Source organism: Myotis daubentonii, chromosome 16 (assembly GCF_963259705.1).
Source record: "Myotis daubentonii chromosome 16, mMyoDau2.1, whole genome shotgun sequence".
In the NCBI taxonomy this organism is placed as follows: Eukaryota; Metazoa; Chordata; class Mammalia; order Chiroptera; family Vespertilionidae; genus Myotis; species Myotis daubentonii.
The window spans coordinates 54,855,242-54,874,842 of NC_081855.1; the positions used below are offsets into that span (position 1 = coordinate 54,855,242).

A 19,601-nucleotide genomic window follows, 5' to 3' on the forward strand; every position below is an offset into this window, starting at 1 on the left:
ACGTCGCCATCTCCAGCAGCTGACCCCGCAATGCTGTTCACAGGTCCCGCAGGTCCCGGGCCAGCGCGGCTGCCCTGAGCTGAGGAGGGTGTCCGCCCGCGGTGCGATGTGGACAGCCAGGCCCGGACCGCCTGGCTCAGTGGTTGTGCGTCCCCCCATGAACCAAGAGGTCAAGGTTCGATTCCGGGTCAGGGCATATCCCGTGTGTCGGGCTACAGAAGGCGGCCAAACAATGATTCTCTCTCATCACTGATTTCCTGGCTCTCTCCCGCTCCCTTCCACTCTGCAATCAATAGAAATATATTAAAAAATAAAATAAAATAAAGACATCCAAGCCGCAGCTGTCTCTTTTGGAAACTTGGGGAAGGCCTGGTTCCAAAACCCCACCCCCACCGGTGGGGAGCGTGGACAGACAGAAGACGTCACCCCAAAGCTTAATTACAGACACCGCCTGTGTTTCAGACCTTTTCTTTTACCTGTGGGTCTGGTGTATTTTGTGTGTGTTTTCCTGAGAGGGCGGGCGGACTGATCAGCAAAAACTCCAGCTGCGAGATCCCGCGTTCCCAATTCTTCAACAAGGTGGGTCGCCCAGCTCGAGCGTAGACCCCCTTGGTTGGGTCTGGAATGCCATTTTATAGACTCGCCTCTTCCTGAGGACAGCTTGCACTTCCCACCACCTTCTTTTCAGCGGCAGCCAGCAAACCTGGAGCTAAAGGCACCCTCGCCCACTTGCCTTGGTCTTGTCCAAGGTCCCAGGACGGAGGAACGTATCTGGGGTCATTTATACTGACTGACACTGAGGAGGCCGAGCTGCGGGCAAGTCCCTGGCTGGGACCCGCTGACGGCAGCCGCCTGCAGGCCCAGAGCCCTCCCTCCAGCCCTGGCCTAACCACCAAGGCTTCCAGACATGCTTTCGGGTGGGAACTGGTGTCCTCCCGACACACCTCTCACCGCACACAGGTCCCACCTGTAATTACCGGTAAAGGTGAACGGCGAGTCATGAAGAGTCCAGAACCGCTTCCCATGAGGCCTCCAGCACATCCCAGGGCAAACTGTTGCTGGAACACTGGGCTCTGCTCAGAACCCTTTGTTCTTCCTGCTCCCAGCGCGTTGTAAAGGGAGCACTGTGCCCGCAGGGGTTACCCGGGTCTGAGGGTTTCTTGTTCCCAGGCAGAGCCACGCCTGGGTGTGGCTCAATCAGGCCTCAGCCTTTTCTTTTTTTATTTATTAATTTTTAGAGAGAGAGAGAGAGAGAGAGAGGAAGGGAAGGGGGGAGGGAGAGAGAGAGAGAGAGAGAGAGACATCGATTTGTTGTTCCACTTATTTACGCATTCACTAGTTGATTCTTGTATGGGCCCTGACTGGGGATTGAACTCAGAAGCTTGGGGTATCGGGATGATGCTCTAACCACCTGAGCTACCCGGCCAGGGCTGGCAGCTCACTCTTGTGGCTCCCAAGGATCTGCTCTGGCCCCACCTCAGCCTGCACTGAGCCTGGGAAACCGCTTCGTTCCCCATCTTGGCTAACAGCCTGTAACTAGGTGTCTCTTCCCATGAATGCGCCATGAATCAATGCCTGGGGCAGTAAAGGAAACAAGCTCAGTAACACAGAGGCGTTTACGGCGCACGCTCTGCGAGCCAGGCCTCTTTTCCAAGCTCTCACCCTGCAGCATCCCTCCCAGCAGCCCTATGATGCACGTGCTATTAGCACCCCCTGTTTTATGGCGGGAGGAACGCAGGCGGAGAAAAGCACTGGGTTCTGAGTTGGACAAATCGGCACCCTACCCCTGTGAACCTTCAGACTCAGGTCTGAGCATGAAGTGTCGGCCTGCGGGGTAGCCAAGCAATAACTGAACCAGGGCTCGTGCAGAGAAAGAGGCCATAGCCCGGCCGTCAAGCTATGAACCAGGGGGTCACGGTTCGATTCCCAGTCGGGGCACAGGCCTGAGTTGCAGGCTGGATCCCGAGTGTGGGGTGTGCAGGAGGCAGCTGATCAATGATTCTCTCTCATCATTGATGTTTCTATCTCTCTCTTTCTCTTCCTTCCTCTTTGAAATCAATAAAAATACTTTTTAAAAGGAGAAGGAGAAGAAGAAGAAGCAGCGATAGCCCGCTGCCTTGGGGTCATGAGGCAGAAGAACAAGGCACTGGGGAAAGCTCAGAGAAAATTCCAGATCACAGAGGCTTCCTGTGAGCTAATTGAGTCCGAGCCCCACTTCCCACGACGATGTCATCACGCAGTGTTACAGTGAGAAGAGGACCTCAGCTTGTGTCCAGGGCAAAGAGCAGACAAGCAGCCACGCCCCGGGAGCAGGCCCTCTGGCTGCCAGTCCCGCATGCCTCTCCGGCCCCGCACCCCCCCCCCCCCACTTGGCTCCCTCGCCGGAGATCTGGGCCAGAGAGAAGGCCTGGGGGAGGAGATGGCACAGGCAAGAGGGGAAAAAACAGAAGCGACCTCCGTGGAGAGAGCCATACAAATGCTTTTAACTTGAATGCAGGTCCGGGGAGGGTGGCACAGCGCGCAGAGGGAAATGACATGCAAATTGCAGGCAGCCTTTGTGTAAAGAGCCTCCAGCATCCTGTGCGCTCCTGGCTGTCAACGCAGCCCTTGGGAGAATCCCAGCAGAGCAGCCAGCGTTTCGGGGTCTCGGGGGTTTTCTGGAAGCATCGGTGGACCGGCAGGGAGGCAATAAGCCCCTCTCCACCTTGGGCCTCAGGGAGGAAGGAGAAGCAGGTGGGGGAGGCGCATGGAGAGTCATTTCCAGGTCAGCTCGTCCCCCTGGGCTCTAAGTCCTGTTCAGCGGGGCTGTCCTAGTTTCAGCTCCTCTCTGCGGCACAGCCGCTCATTTCAAGGGTTTCACGCAGGTTCCTGTAAGAGGAAGGAGAGCCCGCAGGTGAAAGGCTGGCAAGGCAGCCGGGTGGGGGTGGGGGGTGCCTGGGGACTGGGGAGCGGGCCAGGCCCCTTCTTGGCTGTTTGCTTGGCCATTCTGGCCCTGCTAGGGGGTAGGAAGATGGCAGCCCTGGCTGTTCCGAGTAAGCGCAGGGTCTCTCCAAAAGACAGGGCCCTGTCAGCAACCCCGGGCCCTGATCCCTCTCACAGGCCCCTGGCGTCCGGGGGTTAAAGCCACCACCACCAGCTGAGGATGTCCCCTCGTGCTCGGGGCTGTGGGCCAGGCTGACGCCCACGGAGGAGCCCGCTCCCACGTGCCAACACGGGCACGCCCTGGGACCCTGCAAAGGGCTCCTCTGGCAGCCTGCGGTCCTGTGAGGACACTGAGCTCGTCCTGCAGGAAACGGCACGCGGGCTTCCATCTTGTGCTTCTCACCATTCACATCCTCCTCAGCTGTGTGCCGCGAACAAAGGAGAACTGTTCCAACAGCTACAGACTTCAGCTGGGTTTGTAGCCCCTTCATCTACTTTTCAGGTGAAGACCCCCAAGAAAACAGTGTTTACAGCTGCCCCATGTAGCCGGGGCCCAGGGCAAGGAGGCTAGGTGCCTGGCGGGTAACCTTCCCGGATCTCAGTGTCAGACAGGTGCCTCAGGTGAATCCTACTCAAGGGCCAGTTTAAAGAATTAGAGGCCGGCCAGTGTTGCTCAATGGTTGAGCGTTGACCCAGGAACCAAGAGGTCTCAGGTTCGATTCCTGGTCAGGGCACATGCCTGGGTTGTGAGCTCAACCCCAGTAGGGGGTGTGCAGGAAGCAGCCAATCAATAATAACATATTTAAAAACTAATTAGGCCATTTTTAAAATATTTTTTTTAAAAAAAAGAGAGGAAGAGAGAGGGAGAGATAGAAACATCGATGAGGGAGAAACATCTATCGGCTGCCTCCTGCACGCCCCCTGCTGAGGACCAAGCCCAGGACCCGGGCGTGTGCCCTGAGCAGCAATCGAACCCGAGACCTCTTGGTTCCTGAGTCAATGCTCAACAGCAGAGCCACACAGGCCGGGCTAGGCCGTTCTTTTTGCTTAGTTTAGTCCCAGGTCGTTCCTAGCAAGGACCAGACCCTGCCCATCCTCTCTGTACCAACAGTGGCTTCTGCCTTCATTGACTCTGCCCTGCCCTTGGTTTTGAGCTCAGCCCTGCACTCCGCGTGATAAAGTTGGTCTGAACGTGCACCGCTAACATGGCAGCCCAGTAGGTACAGATCGGCGGCCTGGCTGCCCTTCTCGGGTCAACACCCGGCCGGCAAATAGCCCAGCTCTTCCTCCTGCTGCCCAGAGAGGCCAGGACGCGGGAGAGGCCGCGTGGTGACGGCCCTCACTCGGCTCTCACATGCTCGGCTGCGGTTACTTAGGCCATCAAAGTGCGGAAAGGAGAATGAATTCCCTCTGCCAGGGGACCCACTACCGGTGTCCTGGCTGGCGCTTCGGGGCCGGAAGAAGCCTGAAGGTCAGCCCCGCCCCCTCCCCAGGAGGAGGAGAAAGCTGTGGCTGGAGAGGGGACGGGACTTGCCCCAGCCGGGGGAGTGGCAGCCAGGGTCGGAGCCCGGGAACCCCAGGCTCCTCGCCCTGGGCCTGGCTTTGGGAAACCCCGTTCTGCTGCTTTGCTTTCCTTCCTTTGCAGAGTAAGCTGTTTTCTAAAGCCAGTGGAAGAGGCGACACCAGCTCCAGGACGCAGCTCAGAACCCTAACACACACGCAGGCCCGACACGCAGCCTTCGGCCCTTGCATGGAAGTCATCATAACATCGCTCCGGCTGGCAGGAGAAAGCCACAGAGCCCGGCCGGCGTGGCTCAGTGGTTGAGCATTGACCTATGAACCAGGAGGTCACGGTTCGGTTCCCGGTCAGGGCGCATGCCCGGGTTGTGGGCTCCATCCCCAGTAGGGGGCGTGCAGGGGGCAACCGATCCATGATTCCCTCTCATCATTGATGTTCCTCTCTCTCTCTCTTTCTCTCCCTCTGACACTGGAGCTGAGGTCAGTCAGTCACCAGCTCCTCCCGGCACAGGATCCAAAGGGCGATGAGAAAGGGGGACGGCGGCCACCGGGGTTGGAGCAGGTCCTCAGCAGGTGGGTACAAGTGTCCCCCACACACTAATGGTGGCCCTGCTACAGCTTCCGGGGGTTTTATCTGCCGCGACATTTATCCCTGAGCTAATTGCTTGTCTAGTTAAGTGGTGGCTGCTCTCCTCGTTAGGGCACTTCAAAGGCTGCGCAGGGAGCCCGCAGGGCAATAAACAGATGCTCCTGACGGTGGACGGAGGGACCTTAGATCTTCCTAACACGCCCCGAGGTGTGTGCATTATACTGCTTGCTTGTGTACTGTTATCTTTCATATCCAGCGACGAAATCTGCGTAGGAAAGGAGGTCTGGCAGTTCCATTCGCTTCCTCTCTGGGTTTCCTGCCTCCTTTCCCCTTCCCTCTCCCCTCTCCTCGTTCTAGACGTCACTCTCGGGCTGACTCCTAAGATGCAGAGTCCGCACGGTCCTCCCTTGCCCACACACCTCCCATGGCTCCCCATTACCTTACACAAAACAGGCGCTTCATCCCCACACCCTTTCCTGCTCACGTGTTTGCTCACGAAAACCCCTCCCTGTGTGCCCTTCCCACTTCTGTGTGCCCGGGTGACTCCCGCTCAGCGAAACCCCACCTGGTCCAGGACGCCACCTCTGCGAGCGGGGGCCTCCATCGCGCTCAGCGAATGAGTCCTTTCCTGCAGGACTCAGTGGATACTGACATGCAGGCTCTCCCCAGCCTCCACAGGCAGACGGCGTACAAGGTTCTGGAGCCACAGAGAAGAGGGTTCAAACCAGCTCTTTCCTATGGCCTGTGCCTCTTGGGGAAAGCACCTCATCTCTCTAAGCTCAGTCCTCTCACCTATAAGTGAACCTGGGACCGGCAAGGCGTGTTTGAACACTCAGTTAGACACAGACAGAGCCCTAGCACAAGTCCCGGCACACAGCAGGTGCTCAATAAATGCTCACTTTTATTTATCTATCTATCTATCTATCTATCTATCTATCTATTTATTTATTTATTTATTTCGGGGAGGGAGAGAGAGAAACATCAATGATGAGAGAGGATCGTTGAACGGCTGCCTCCTGCACGCCCCACACTGCAACCCCGGGCCTGTGCCCTGACTGGAATCCATCCCAGGACCCTTCAGTCCACAGGCCCATGCTCTATCCACTGAGCCAAACCAGCTAGGGCAAGAATAATTATTTTTGAGCAATGACTCCATCCAAGCACTTTTAAATGCTTCATCTCATTTAATCTTGAAAATAACCCTAAGAGGGAAGTAGTATAGTTGTCCCCATTTCCCAGGTGGGAAACTCAAGGAGGCGCCGGGAGCCGGAACTTGCCTGAGATTCATCTGAGTTCACAGTCCCAGGTCTGTCCTACCAGATTGCCTGTCCTGCCAGCCGTCACTGTCACCGGGAAAGCCTGCCCCTGCGCCAGGCCAGTCACAGAGGCTCCAGAGACCAAGGACCTGCCTGGGGCTCCCCCCTCCCCCCACCTTATCTCCTCTCTCTCCCAGTGTAATCTGCCTTCCTTCTCCTACCCACTTCCTCTTCAGCGGCTCCTTATCTGAATTAGGACCATTTTCAACAAGCCCTTGACCCTCCACCTCCTGCCTCTGGATTTTTTGGGCCTCAACCTTTTGGGCAGATGAACAGCTGCCTTCCCGTCGGCACTTGGGTGGGCCCTGCGCCGGTGCCCCTTCGGCCTGGCAGACACCCTGCCTCCCGCAGTCCCTTCCGATGACCGGGCTCCGTCCACAAGCGGGTCAGCGGGGCAGCTCCGGGCTGGAGCACCCCAAGGGCAGACACCGATGGGCTCTGAGGGCTCTGGGGCCCGGAGCACGGGCGCTGCTGGTGACGAGGCACATTCTGGTGGTTTCCGACTCCGCTGTGTACAGGCCAGCGCTCCCCTTCCCGGTGGCTACTGCCTTCCTCTCTCTGGGGAACACTGCCCCGGGCGTGTGCGCTGCCAGCACCACGGCTCGGTCCCACCATGGTGACTTCGGACACATCCGCCCCCTGCAGCAGCCTCTCCGTGTTCATTCCCTCCAGGAGCTGAGATGCAGGGACAAGCCAGGCAGAGATGAGCGAGTGACAACAGGCTCACGCATCGCCCTGGGGAGGGAGCGCCCCAGGGTTAGACGCTGCTGCTGTTCTCGGACCCGGGCCCTGCGTGCGGAGGGTGGTCAGGAGCCCCCACGTGGTTCCTCCGGACGAGGAGCGGCGGGCCAGCGCAGTGCATGGCTCCGGGCCTGGAGCCTGGCCTGCGGGCACGTTCCCTGGGTGCCAGGGCTTTGCCCGGCTGGAGCATGACAGCAGCCGCGGACACACGCCAACACATGGGCACAGCTGTGTCCCGGTAGAGCTTCCTTTACAAGGCAGGCGGCCCCGGGGCTGCATTTTGCCAACTCAGAGCCGCAAGACCGGGGGAGCTCCCGGTCTGGGTCACTACGGCACCGCCCAGGGGCCAGTGTTTCCGGAGAGCCACCGGACTGCAGCGAACTCTGCCTGGCTGAGAAGCAAGGCTTTGGGATTGCGTGTTGCCTCAACCTCGCCGGGCTGTCCTGGTTCATTTGCGGGGTGGCTGAACCTAGAGAAAGCCTGGCCATTGTGCGTGTGGCTGAAGGGAGCGATGCTAACCGCCCTCCTCCCCACCGCCCCGAGCAGGGCGACACTAGCCGTGGCCCCTCTAAGCTCAGCAGCTCCCTCACCCCGCTGTCTCCCAACAGATGCCCTGAATGAGCCTGGCTATGAACTTGCTTTCAGAGTAACGCTGTGCTTTGGTTTCCACTGTTCTTTCTCCCCCCCAAATTCCCTTCCTTCTCCTTTTTCTATCTACCCCACTCCTTCCCAGCTTCAGTTCTCCCTCCTCCAGGGAGCCTTCCAGGACTACCTGCTCCTGACTATGAGTGCTAGCTTGGCTTAGAGTTTTCTGAGGTCATGGAAGAGAGCCAGCCCTCGCTTCAAGCGATCCATATTGGTAAGAGGGCTCCCCTGAGCTCGCCCGCAGGGTGAGTGGAGAGGAAAGGGACTGAGCCCTGCAGAACGGTGAGTCACCTACTCAATGGACTCCATCGAATATGCCCACAATGCATTGTTGGGGGATACCCACAAACAATGGATTATATAACAAAGAAAACCGAGGAAGTGATTAATGCAAAGTGAAGGATCATGAGTTTTGCGGGGAGGAAAGTATGTCTTGGAGGAGAGTCATGTGAGGGTTTTAAAGGTACTAGTCTAGGACTTCTTAAATTCTACTAATATGTTGGGATTTTTCCTTTTCTTCAAACTGTGCATAGGTTATACACAAACTCTTGGTGTATTATATATTTCTTTTCTTTCCTTTTTTTTTTTTTTTAGAGAGAGTGGAATGGAAGGAGAGAGAAACATCTGTGTGAGAGAGACACATCAATTGGTTGCCTCCTGCACACGCCCCGACCAGAGCCTGCAACCGACGGGTATGCCCTGGACTGGAATTGAACCCGGGACCCTTCAGTCCTCATGCCGATGCTCTATCCACGGAGCCAAACCAGCTAGAGAGGCGTATGATATATTTATTTTTTTAAAAAGGGGTGAGGCAGTCAGGTTAGCAGCTGCTACAGCAACAAGACTCCTGTGTTTTGGATGACAGGGTGGGGCCAGGGAGGCCCAGCTCCAGGCTGGTCGTTCCTGCCACTGAGAGAAAGTGGCTGGGAGCCTGGGCCCCAGCCAACAACCAATGTCTCCTGCAGCCAGGCGGGGCGGGGGGGCAGGGCGGGGGGTTCGGGGGGCTGGCTGCTTTGGAAGCTGTCTCCTGCCCTGCCTGTCTCTGCCCCTCGGCAAAGCCCCAACCTCCCTCCGCGTCTCTTCGAAAGGACTGCCAGGGACACACCTGCCGCACGACACACCGGGCAGCTGGAGGTGAGGCCACCTTATCGCTGGGCTGGCAGGTACAGCACAGAGAGTACAGGCCGCCAGAGCTGTTTTTGGGAAATGCCATTAACTCTGCTGGGAGTGGTCTGGCCTTTGTCCCTTGTGAGACATGTGACAGTCGATGAAAATGTAATCTGGTGTAAACCGGCTTGAGCTCATCCGCCGGGGAACCAGCTATGACCTTCCGGCTGCTTCTAACAGCACAGACAAGCTTTCCTGTCTGTTCAGTGTCACTGAGGGAGGAGCGAGGTGGACGCAGGGGGTAGGCCAGGCTAGAAAGTAGACTGGGATCTTTGGGAGCACCAGGGGTTCAGATCTCAGCTCCAGCCTGAGCTCGCTGAGTGACTTTGGGCAAGTCACTTACCCTCTCTGATCCTATTTCTCTCAATTTGTTCATTGAGGATAGACACAGTCCCAACATCGCTGGGTTGTTGTATTAACTAAGGTAATGAAAAAAAAGAAAGAAAGAAAAGAAATGAGCAGAGCTGCGTTCATGGCACATTCTCAGTCGACACAAATCTCAGTCATCACAGGGGAGGACTGGAATTGGCCGGCAGTGGAGGGACCGCTCCGGCACTAAGCCCCCCTCTGCTTTAAGGAAAAAGTCTAGGAAAAGACGGATGTTTCCCAAGTGGCAAGGTCTGCCTAACCCACCATAGAGTAGACATGGCTCACACTCGCAGCGAAACGTCGTAACAGACTTAGGTCGCATTAAACAGGCAGAGCTAGCAATAGCGTTAGGAGTCCCCGCGAGCAGGGAGCTGCCCTGCCGCTTAGCACCCGAGCTGCCGCCCCCCGGGCTGACCTGCAGGGAGGGCTGCCCCGCGGGCCTGAGGGCTGCTTCTCTTCATTGTATCTTCTTCTTCTTTAATAGACTTTTATTGATTTCAGAGAGGAAGGGAGAGAGAGATAGAAACATCAATGATGAGAGAGAATCATTGATCGGCTGCCTCCTGCACACCCCCTACTGGGGATTGAGCCCACAACCCAGGCATGTGTGCCCTTGACTGGAATCGAACCTGGGACCCTTCAGTCCATAGACCGGCACTCTATCCACTGAGCTAAACCAGCCAGGGCCGTTGTGTCTTCTTATCTTGGCATTTGCATCCTTTCCCATCTTCCTCTCTTCTCTCAATATCTCTCTGCTTCTCCTAACCACATCGCCACATTGTCTTGGCATCTTGATGCAACAATAGAGAAACTAAAATGATAATAATAATAATTCAAGGAAGGAGAGAGGAAAGGAAAGGAAGGAGGGGAGAAAGGAGATGAGGTCCTGGGTCAATCAAACCTGATCTAACCCATCTGATCTTGTTGCTAGCATAAATCAGGCAGGGGCTGTGTGGCCCTGAGTAGGTTCCTTGCCCTCTCTGAGCTTCAGGCCAATTGGGACTTTCAAGTCAGAGATGCTGTGCAGCGCTATGCAGTGTCACAAGGAACCTGCACAAGGAGGGCCTTCGGTACCTGAGAGCTCTCGAGTTCCCCTCAGCTTGGTGGGACCCATTTGGGTCAGGGGAGTAAGAGAGAACGGAGGGGAGGAACAGGAACCCAGTGCACTGCAGAGATGGAGGTAGGGATCACCAATCCTCCACCCCTCCCACGATTGCGCAAGACAGCTGGAGCCCCGCTTCCCCATGAGGCTCACTCATTTTCAAGCATCCCCAGTAGAAATCATCTGGAAAAAATTAATTAGCCCTGGCTGGTTTGGCTCAGTGGATAGAGTGTCGGCCTGTGGACCAAAGGGTCCCGGGTTCAATTCCAGTCAAGGGCAAATGCCTGGGTTGTGGGCTCTGTCCTCATTGGGGGGGTGGGAGGGAGGTGCAGAAGGCAACCGGTCAATGATTCTCTCTCATCATTGATGTTTCTCCCTCTCCCTTCCATGCTGAAATCAATAATATATATATCCTATCTAATAAAAGAGAAACATGGTAATTGGCGTACGACCGCTACCCTTCCCATTGGCTAATCAGGGCGATATGCAAATTAACTGTCAGCCAAGATGGCGGCTGGCAGCCAGGCAGCTTGAAACTAACATGAGGCTTGCTTGCTTCAGTGACGGAGGACTCCAACGTTCCCGCCTGCCGCTGCAGGCCTCTGAGCTGCAAGCAACTATGTAACAAACATAGAAGCTAAACAAAACCCCAGAAACCTGCTAGGCTTCAGCCAGCAGGATCGCAACATTGTAAGCAAAGGCCAGAAACCTACTTTCAGCAGTGGAGGCCTAAGACCTGGAGCCAAGCCTCAAAGCTAAAGCTGGCCCAGAATAAAAAAAAAGAAAAGAAAAAAAGGAGCGGTTGGGTACTTCAGTCACCCCCAGCCTGAAAACAGCCCTCAGCTCCTCACCCAGACTGGCCAGGCACCCCAGTGGGGACCCCCACCCTGAAGGGGGTGTGACCAGCTGCAAACAGCCATCATCCCCTGACCCAGGCTGGCCAGGCACCCCAGTGGGGACCCCCACCCTGATCCAGGACACCCTTCAGGGCAAACCAGCCGGCACCCACCCATGCACCAGGCCTCTACCCTATATAGTAAAAGGGTAATATGCCTCCCATTACCGGGATCAGTGGAGCCGCGAGGCCTCCCTGCACTGGGATCAGCATGACAGGGGGCAGCGCCCAAACCCCCTGATCGCCCTGTGGCTCTGTGTGTGATAGGGTGAGGCGCCCCAACCCCTTGATCAGCCCTGCTCTGTGTGTGACAGGGGGCTGCGCCCCAACCCCCCCCCCCCCCCCGCCCACGGGCCCTGCTCTGTGTGTGACGGGGTAGAGCCATAACCTCCCCATCGGCCCTGCCCTGAGTGTGAGAGTGGCGGCACCCCAACCCCCTGATGGGCCCTGCTCTGTGTGTGACAGGGGGCTGCGCCCCAACCCCCTGATTGGCCCTGCTCTGTGAGTGACGGGGGAAATGCCCCAACCCCCTGATTGGCCCTGCTCTGGGCATGACAGGGGGTGGCGCCACAACCTCCCCATCGACCCTGCCTTGAGTGTGACAGGGGATGGTGCCCCAACCCCCCAGTTGGCCCTACCCTGAGTGTGACTGAGGGTGGAATCACAACCTCCCGATTGCCCTGCTTTGTGTATGACAGGGGGCGGCGCCCCAACTCCCCAATCGGCCCTGCTCTGAGCCCGACCAGGGGCTGCACCTAGGGATTGGGCCTGCCCTCTGCCACCTGGGAGCAGGCCTAAGCCAGCAGGTCGTTATCTCCTGAGGGGTCCCAGACTGCGAGAGGGCACAGGCTGGGCTGAGGGGCCCCCCTCCCCCCCGAGTGCACAAATATTTGTGCACCGGGCCTCTAGTATGTAAATAAAATAAAACATACTCGTTATCCAAACCCCAAGGAAAACCTGGCCAAGACTGTTTCTCATCTCAGCTGCCGCAGCGGCTCGCTCGCATGGAAGGAGGATTTTGTTCCTTCCAAGGCCACTGCTGTATTTTATTTGTTGTCAATGGGCATGTTTTTATGGCTCTGCTTTACCTGCCGCACATTGTCCTCTCAGATTAAAATAATAACACCTTCAGTTAATAACACCTTGCACTTGGGAGTCGCTTTCATCCCAACAGCTCAAAGCCCTCTACAAACATGACCTCATTCATTCTCCCTGCACTGCGCTCAGCTCCCGGGGCGGGGCGGCGCTCCCAGGTTATCCAGCCCCGGAGGATGAAGCCCAACCAGGTTCCCAGAAGCCAAATGATCGATTATGCATTTCCCCCTCGCAGCCGCAAGTCACTCAGCCCAGAGCGACCTCAGGCCCACCGGAGAGAACCGTAACCCGGTAACCCGAGTCTCTCTCTGGCTTGGGGTCTTGCCTTCCACGCCTCTCCCAAGTGCCTGTAGCTACGCCCTGCAGATGGTAAACATTAAACAACCCTTCAGGATAGATGGCCTCAGATCCGGGAGGCAAGAGGTTTGGCAGTTTGGGCACTTTCAGGCCCCTGGCCTCCCTTGAGAACTCCTTACTTAAGACCTAAGGGCTCCTGCGGGCTGAATGCCTCTGCCCAGGTACATGCTGCCACTCACGGCCCTGGCATGTTTGGCATCTGTACGGACCTGTGAAAACGAGCCCCACAATGACAGTACTTCCTTGTTCTAGGGCTGCTTGTGGCCTAAGCGCCCTGGAGATGGAAGCTGCTGGCTGCCCACTTTTGTTTTCACCTTGCAATTACTGGAGGGAAGAGCTGCGCCCTGGACTTGACTCTCCGGCGGGCCGGCTGCACTCCCCGTCTCAGCCCAGGTACCCTGTGGGAGGCCAAGTGTAATTACTGCAAGAGAAACAGGTCTCAGCAGGCAAAAAGCTGACTCCTGTCCCTTCAACACAAACAAAAACAAAAGACTAACTGGGAAAAATTCATTATAGTGCCTGAGGCTGTTTTTCATCAGTAATAAACATTGGGTGTCACTATTTCCCACTTTATATTCTATGTTTATATGGTCCTGTTTTCTTCGATGGCGCGTTAAACCCACTTTAGGCAAACTCAGAAAAGGCTTGCTTTCTTCTTAGCCTCAAAAGATACTCTCGGATTGGTATTTCAGATGCAAAACTTAATACGTTTTCAAAGAAGCAGACATTCTAACAGTGAATCTCTAGTACTATTATCTTCCTACATCTCTGCCCCTTCCGCAGTCTGCTGCAACTCCTAGCTCTTTATCCACCCCCTCAATTCCCAAACACAGCCCTGAAGGTCAAATCCTAATCCAGAGGTGGAGCACTCTAAACAAACTTTGTTTTTAAATGGCTGGGATTGAGAGCCAGAACCTGTATGGCACCCATGAAAAAGAGGGTAGAAATTAAATATCTGGTTAGGTCAATCAATTTCACAACAACAACAACAACAACAACAAAAATCTGAGTGTAGGATATTAGTGACTGAGAAAGTCTTATTTATTCCCTTGCAGTTATATTTAGTGTACATTAGCATTGGTTTACATTTTCAGAGAGCTACGTTTTGGTACACACACACACACACACACACACACACACACAACTTGGCCTTTGGGGTGGGTAGTGACTGGAAGGAGGCACGAAAAAAAGTACGTTATATTTTTTTTAAAAGGCTAAAAAAAAAGTAGAGCTGCTTGAAAGATTTTTAAAAAAATAAACAATCTCTGAGGCTGGAGCAGCTGCGAGGGCTCTCTCTGCTTTCTATTTTGATCGTTCTGTTTCTCGAGATGACCACATCTTTCAGAGGAAATGAGTCAAAGCCACTCTGTCTTGCTTTTCCAGCTGAGCATGTTCCGTTTCAATGAAGTAATGAATGAACTTGGCCGCACCACCCCCAAGCCTACAACACCAAACAGAGGGGCCTGGGCCAATCAGCAGGCACTCCAGGTTTTCAAGTTGAGTTCAAACGGGCCCACGGGGCACCAATCAGCGCTCGCGGCTCCGCCCCAAACGCCGGGCCGTGGCCAATCACGACCCAGGACGAGCCAAAACACAGCGGCCGGCCAATGTCCGGGCGCCCCACGGCGCAGACCTCCGCCAATGGGCGCGGCCGGGCAAAAAGGGAAACAGTGCGGGGTCCGCAGGCCGCAGGATTCGAACCGAACGTCCGCTCGGAACCGGGAGCTGGCCGAGCGGCGCGGGCCAATCAGCGGCGGCGGCTCGCGGCCCCCGAACGTTGGGACCCGGCCCCGCCCCGCGCTGTTGTTTGTGTGTCGGCGGCCGCGGGAGCCGGACCACGACACTCGCCCGGCGGGCAGCGGGGCGGCGAGGGTCCGGAGGCCGCGGGCGGCGGGAGCGCGAGCCGAGGGCGGCCGGCCTCCCGCGGCCGCCGAGCCCGACCGCGCGCCGGCGGAGCCATGTCGGTGAACATGGATGAGCTGCGGCACCAGGTCATGATCAACCAGTTCGTCCTGGCCGCGGGCTGCGCGGCCGACCAGGCGAAGCAGCTCCTGCAGGCGGCCCACTGGCAGTTCGAGGTGCGTGCGGGCCGGAGCGGGCGCGCACGACCGGACCCGGGACCCGGGGCGGGCGGGGGGGGGGGGGCGCGGGCCCGGACGCCCAGCCGCGCGCCGCCACGGCGGGGGGAGCGCTATTTATATCGCCCGTAAGGCGATCCGCGGCCGCGAGGTGGGGCGCGGGCCGGGGCCGGCCGAGGGGTCGGGGCCGGCGGCCTGAGCGCGGCGCCGCGGACCCCGCGGAGGCCGTCCGTCCGGGGGCTGCCTGCCCCGGCCTGGTTAACCGCCTCCCCCGCTGTTTGTCCGCAGACCGCCCTGAGCACGTTTTTCCAAGAAACCAACATTCCCAACAGCCACCATCACCACCAGATGGTAAGTGCGGCCGCCCCGGCTTGAGGGCCGGCCGGCCGGCGGGCGGCAGGGGGTCGCCCGGGCCCGGCCCCGCGCTCAGGGCGCCGCCGGGCCGCTGTCAGCCGCCCGCGGTGACAGCCATGTTGCCGGGAGCGCCGCGCCGCGATGTAAACAAAGAGCCAAAATGTCTTCCAGGAAAGCGGCCCGGCCGGGCTCGCCCAGCCCCGGTCCGGCCTCCTGGGCGCCGGCGTCTCGGCCTGAAGCCCCGCGCCCGGGGCCCTCCCCGAGGCCAGGGGGTCGGAGGGCGGCGAGGGCGGCAGGGAGCGGAGAAGGGGGCTCGGATGAGAACTTGCCGGCTGGGCCCCGGGCAGGGAGGGCCCGGAGGGGCTGGGGGCTGGGCTGTCTGTTCCCCGGCAGCCCCCCATCCAAACAGCCCAGCTCCACAGGGACAGGAAGGAGCTAAATCCACCCTGGCCGGGCTCGACCCAGGCGGGTACGTTCTCTCTTTCCTGTTTATGGAAAAAAGGACAGACCCTGAGCACCGAGGACAGACAGACTTTGACCAGAAAATGCCAGGAATTTGCTTCTCATCTCAGCATGTGAACATACAGAAGCGCAGGGAACAGGAGTGGTCGGGCCTGGCTTTGCTTTCTTTTCCCCTCCGGCCCCCAGGCCGTGGGGACTCCTGCTTTCCAGCAGGGGACATCCCTTCCCTGAGAGACTTGAAGGCCTGTCCCCCCACCCGCTCCCCCCTGGTTACCTGTTACCCTGCTGGGAGGGGGGAGGGACTGCCCCAGCCCCAGGGACTGTAAAACATCGCTCCCCGGAGATCGGTTGTGGTGCTGGGAGTGCATTTTCGGCATTTTGACTCTTGGTGTCCTTGCCCATGGCTGCCTTTTCAGAGGATCTGCAAGTGGTTTCTCTGTGTCAGGTCCGTGGCGCCCTCACCCTGTGAGGACACGTGGAGAGGGTCTGCCTGGCCCTTTAACCAGCCTTTCCCCCGGGTGGCTCATGCTGTACAGAAATAACAAACCAAACGCCTTGGCTATGACGGGAGAACTGCTGGTCGGGGCTGTGGCTGCTAAGGCCGACCCCCCCCCTGCATCTGACACCGCTAACCGGGGGCACCCTGCCCCATCTCCTCTCAAAGGGGCCTTCGCTTGCCCCCCAGACCCACGGCGTCCAGAACAGCCATTGTGTGGGGCTGGGGCAGGGAGGCCCGCGGGCGAGAACTGGGGCTGGAGGGCCCTCCAGGTCCGGGGCCCGATCTGCCAGTCCCAAGGCACTGCAGTCCTTTGGAGCTTCCTCGCCTGAGGCTGGCGTCGGGTTGTGTAACAGACCTGTGATCAGCGTGCCCATCGGGCACCGAGGACTGGGGCCCTGGCGGCCCAGTGCACACCCTGCCTGCCAGGAGCGCGTCGTTTCTCAGGGACAGTCAATCAAAGGGAAAAGTTAAATACAAGCAATAGCAACACGAGAAGTGACCCAGGGTGTGAGCCGTTGAGAAGTGGTTGTCCTGTCGGGGACGGTACAGTCACACGGTGGAGGTGTCTCAGAGAAGGGGCCTGGGTGGGGTGGGGAGGGGAGAAGCCCATGGACTGGAAGGGGTGGGACACTGGGCCGGTGTGCTTAGGAGCTGGAAAGCACGTCTCTAGTCAGAAAAGCACAGAGCTGGAGGGGCCGTTAGCGCATCTGGATCAAGCTCCTGATTTTACGGGACCAGAGGGGTTAAGGAACTTGCCCAAGCTCACACAGCAGGCAGACACAGGGTGGCGGTTTCAGGAGACAGTCTACTCTACTCGCTGGCTTGGTGAGCTGGGGAAGTTGGTCACAATGCTGTGATGCAATTGGCTTCTACCCCCCCCCCCCCCATTCATTGTTTCCTGCTGCAGAGAAGTCAGCCCTGGGGTGGGGGTGGGGGAGGGGTGGGGAATAGTGAAGGGAGGAGGGAAACAGGCTGGTCTGGGTGAGGCCAGGCCCGCACTGAGTCCAGTGGCTGCCCTGAGGCAGACAATGGTCAGGGCTCCCTAGCAGCCGCGGGAACAGGTCTGGGTCTGGCTGGGGCTTAGCTGCAGAGCCCTGAAAGCTCCCTCCCTGCCAGGTGAAGAGACCTAGTATCTTGCTCCCCATCCTGGGCCTGGGGGAGGGGCCAGTGTTGCTAAAATTAGGAGAAATTCAAAGATAGACTCCCGTGGCTTCCTGGGAAAGGGAGAAGCTTGGCGAGGTCAGAGCCGACCGCTTTGTGCGGGCCTTCTCTGCTTCCCGCGCCCCTGGCGTGGTGCGCCTGGGGAGGGTGGATGGCACCTCCATCCCCCCCATACTGTCCCTGGTTCACAGGAGAGTGCCAGTTCCAGCCCCCACCCCAGCTCCTGCCCGTCCTGGCTGGGGCTCCCTCATCAGGAGTGGCAAGGGATAGTGAGTTTGGGGAGCCCCCTCCCAGGGTAGAAGACAGCAGATGGGGTGTTTGTGGTGACCCCCAGGAAGAGGGCTGAGAGGGGCTGCACAGTCAGATGCCCTGCCAGCCTCTGCCAAGAGCAGCCTGGGGGGGAGATACTGGGGCTCAGGAAACCGAAACCCCGGTTTTTGTCCTGGGGGAGCCCACCCACAAAGTGGCACCTGACTGGCGAAGGGCTGAGGAGGCTCAGAGCTTGGGCCTGCGGACCTCTTCCGGCGTGGCCCCTGCAGTGGGTGTCTGTCCAGTGATAAGGTCCGGGCCTCAGTTTCCTCATCTGCAGTCTGGGAGGGTAACGGGAAAGCCTGACGAGGCTGTGAGAACAGACACTCGGGCTGGTGTTCCCGTGGCCTGAAGCCAACACGGGCTCCAAGGTTGGCCCGGGAGGCAGACCCTGGGTCTGGCCGCCCTCCCTGGACCCGCAGCCTCGGAACATCAGGCGGATTATTGACGGGCCAATGGGCTTCTACCCGGGCTGAGGCCACAGTGGTGTCCTGGCTGCTCCCTTGCCTCGCTGTAACCTGACCCCGGCTGCCGGTGGGAATTAACCCTTCACTTCTGACGGGCCTCGGGTGGCCTCCCTCAGCACAGGAAGCACCCTGGTTTGGGTGAAAATGGCCGGTGTGTCCTTATTTTCTTGTTCTTGTTGGCGTGGGCGAGAGGCGTGCTTTGTGCTGTTGAAGCTGCTTCAACATGGGGCTGCGACTGGGAGTGAAGGGGCCGCTGGGTGAGCCCCACCGAGGGCCTGGGGCCAGGCAGTGAGGCTGGGACTTGGGCCGGTGGACAGCCCTCCCGACACCCGTGTCTCTCTGAGCAGATGTGCACCCCCAGCAACACGCCGGCCACGCCGCCCAACTTCCCCGACGCCCTGGCCATGTTCTCCAAGCTGCGCACGTCCGAGGGCCTGCAGAGCAACAACAGCCCCATGACGGCCGCGGCCTGCTCGCCCCCTGCAAACTTCAGCCCCTTCTGGGCCTCGTCCCCGCCCAGCCACCAGGCCGCCTGGATGCCGCCCTCCTCCCCGACGGCCCACAGCTTCCACCACCTCCACCACCCACAGCCCACGTGGCCCCCCGGAGCCCAGCAGGGGGGCGCCCCGCAGAAAGCCATGGCTGCCGTGGACGGCCAGAGATGAGACTGGACACACCGCGCGCTGGGCTGGAGCTGGGCAGTCTGGGTCGTGGGGACACAGGAGGGCCGGGCCGGGGGCTGGGGTGGGCGGGGGTTTCCTGAAGATCGCACTGGAAGATTTTATAAAGGAATTTTGGGGGGTGGGGGGAATAGCAAACTTCCTGAGCCACTTGGGTCCTTCAGGAGTTTCTCTTCAGGCAAGTTTTTTCTGTTTTTAATATATAACTGTAATATATAAATATATAAATATGACTAACTATGTGAATGGTGCTGGCTGGTCTGGGGTACTGGGGTCAGAGGGAGGGGCCAGCACCCCCTCCTCCAGTCCAGGGCAGGTGCTGCACAGCCAGGTGTGTGATGTGCGGGCACAGGGTGTCTGCCTGCTCTCAAAGTCATGGTCATGCTTCTGGAATTGGGCGGAAGGGGCCACCGGAGGCGCCTGGCAGCCCAAGGTGTGGGGGCCTCCTGCCATCAGGAGACATCGCCACCCCCACTTGGAGGCTGGCACTGAAGAGCCATCAGGGGCAGGGCCTGTCTCTCGCACCCTGTCCTGGCCAAGTGGGTGCCGGGAGGAGCACCTGCCTTTGGGTTCAGTTCCCAAGTCCATTTCACCAGGTGAAGTTCACATGTAAAACTTGAAGGCTTTTCTGACTTCCCAGGATCGGGGCCTTGTCTGTCCTGGAGGGAAGGCGCTCCTTGGGGGAGCGGGGGCTGCGCCCGGGGCAGGGGCTGGGGGTCCAGACCAGGGCCTGATGGACAGGCTGGTCCAGTTGGGGGGACGGACGGGTCATGACTTGGTTACTGCGATCTCGCTCCTTGACCTTCCTTCGTTGCCCAGCACAGGCCAGGCTCAGCCCGCAGCATGGCCTCCGCTACAGAGCGGGGCTGCTCCTC

At 58.5% G+C, this 19,601-nt stretch overlaps 1 protein-coding gene across 1 annotated transcript; it reads left to right on the forward strand.

The window, feature by feature from the left end:
* The first annotated feature begins 14,374 nt into the window (after positions 1-14,374).
* On the forward strand, positions 14,375-18,968 carry UBALD2 (UBA like domain containing 2). Its single transcript, XM_059671309.1, has 3 exons — positions 14,375-14,794; positions 15,083-15,145; positions 18,394-18,968. The coding sequence occupies exons 1-3, from the start codon at positions 14,675-14,677 to the stop codon at positions 18,709-18,711; spliced, it is 501 nt and encodes a 166-aa protein (XP_059527292.1). The 5' UTR covers positions 14,375-14,674; the 3' UTR covers positions 18,712-18,968.
* The last annotated feature ends 633 nt before the right edge of the window (positions 18,969-19,601 follow it).

Excerpts from the sequence above, each read along its gene's own strand:
- UBALD2 (XM_059671309.1), top strand. The coding sequence starts at position 14,675 with ATGTCGGTGAACATGGATGAGCTGCGGCACCAGGTCATGATCAACCAG. Across the intron at positions 14,795-15,082 it reads CGGCCCACTGGCAGTTCGAG|ACCGCCCTGAGCACGTTTTT; the intron begins GTGCGTGCGGGC and ends GTTTGTCCGCAG. Across the intron at positions 15,146-18,393 it reads GCCACCATCACCACCAGATG|ATGTGCACCCCCAGCAACAC; the intron begins GTAAGTGCGGCC and ends CTCTCTGAGCAG.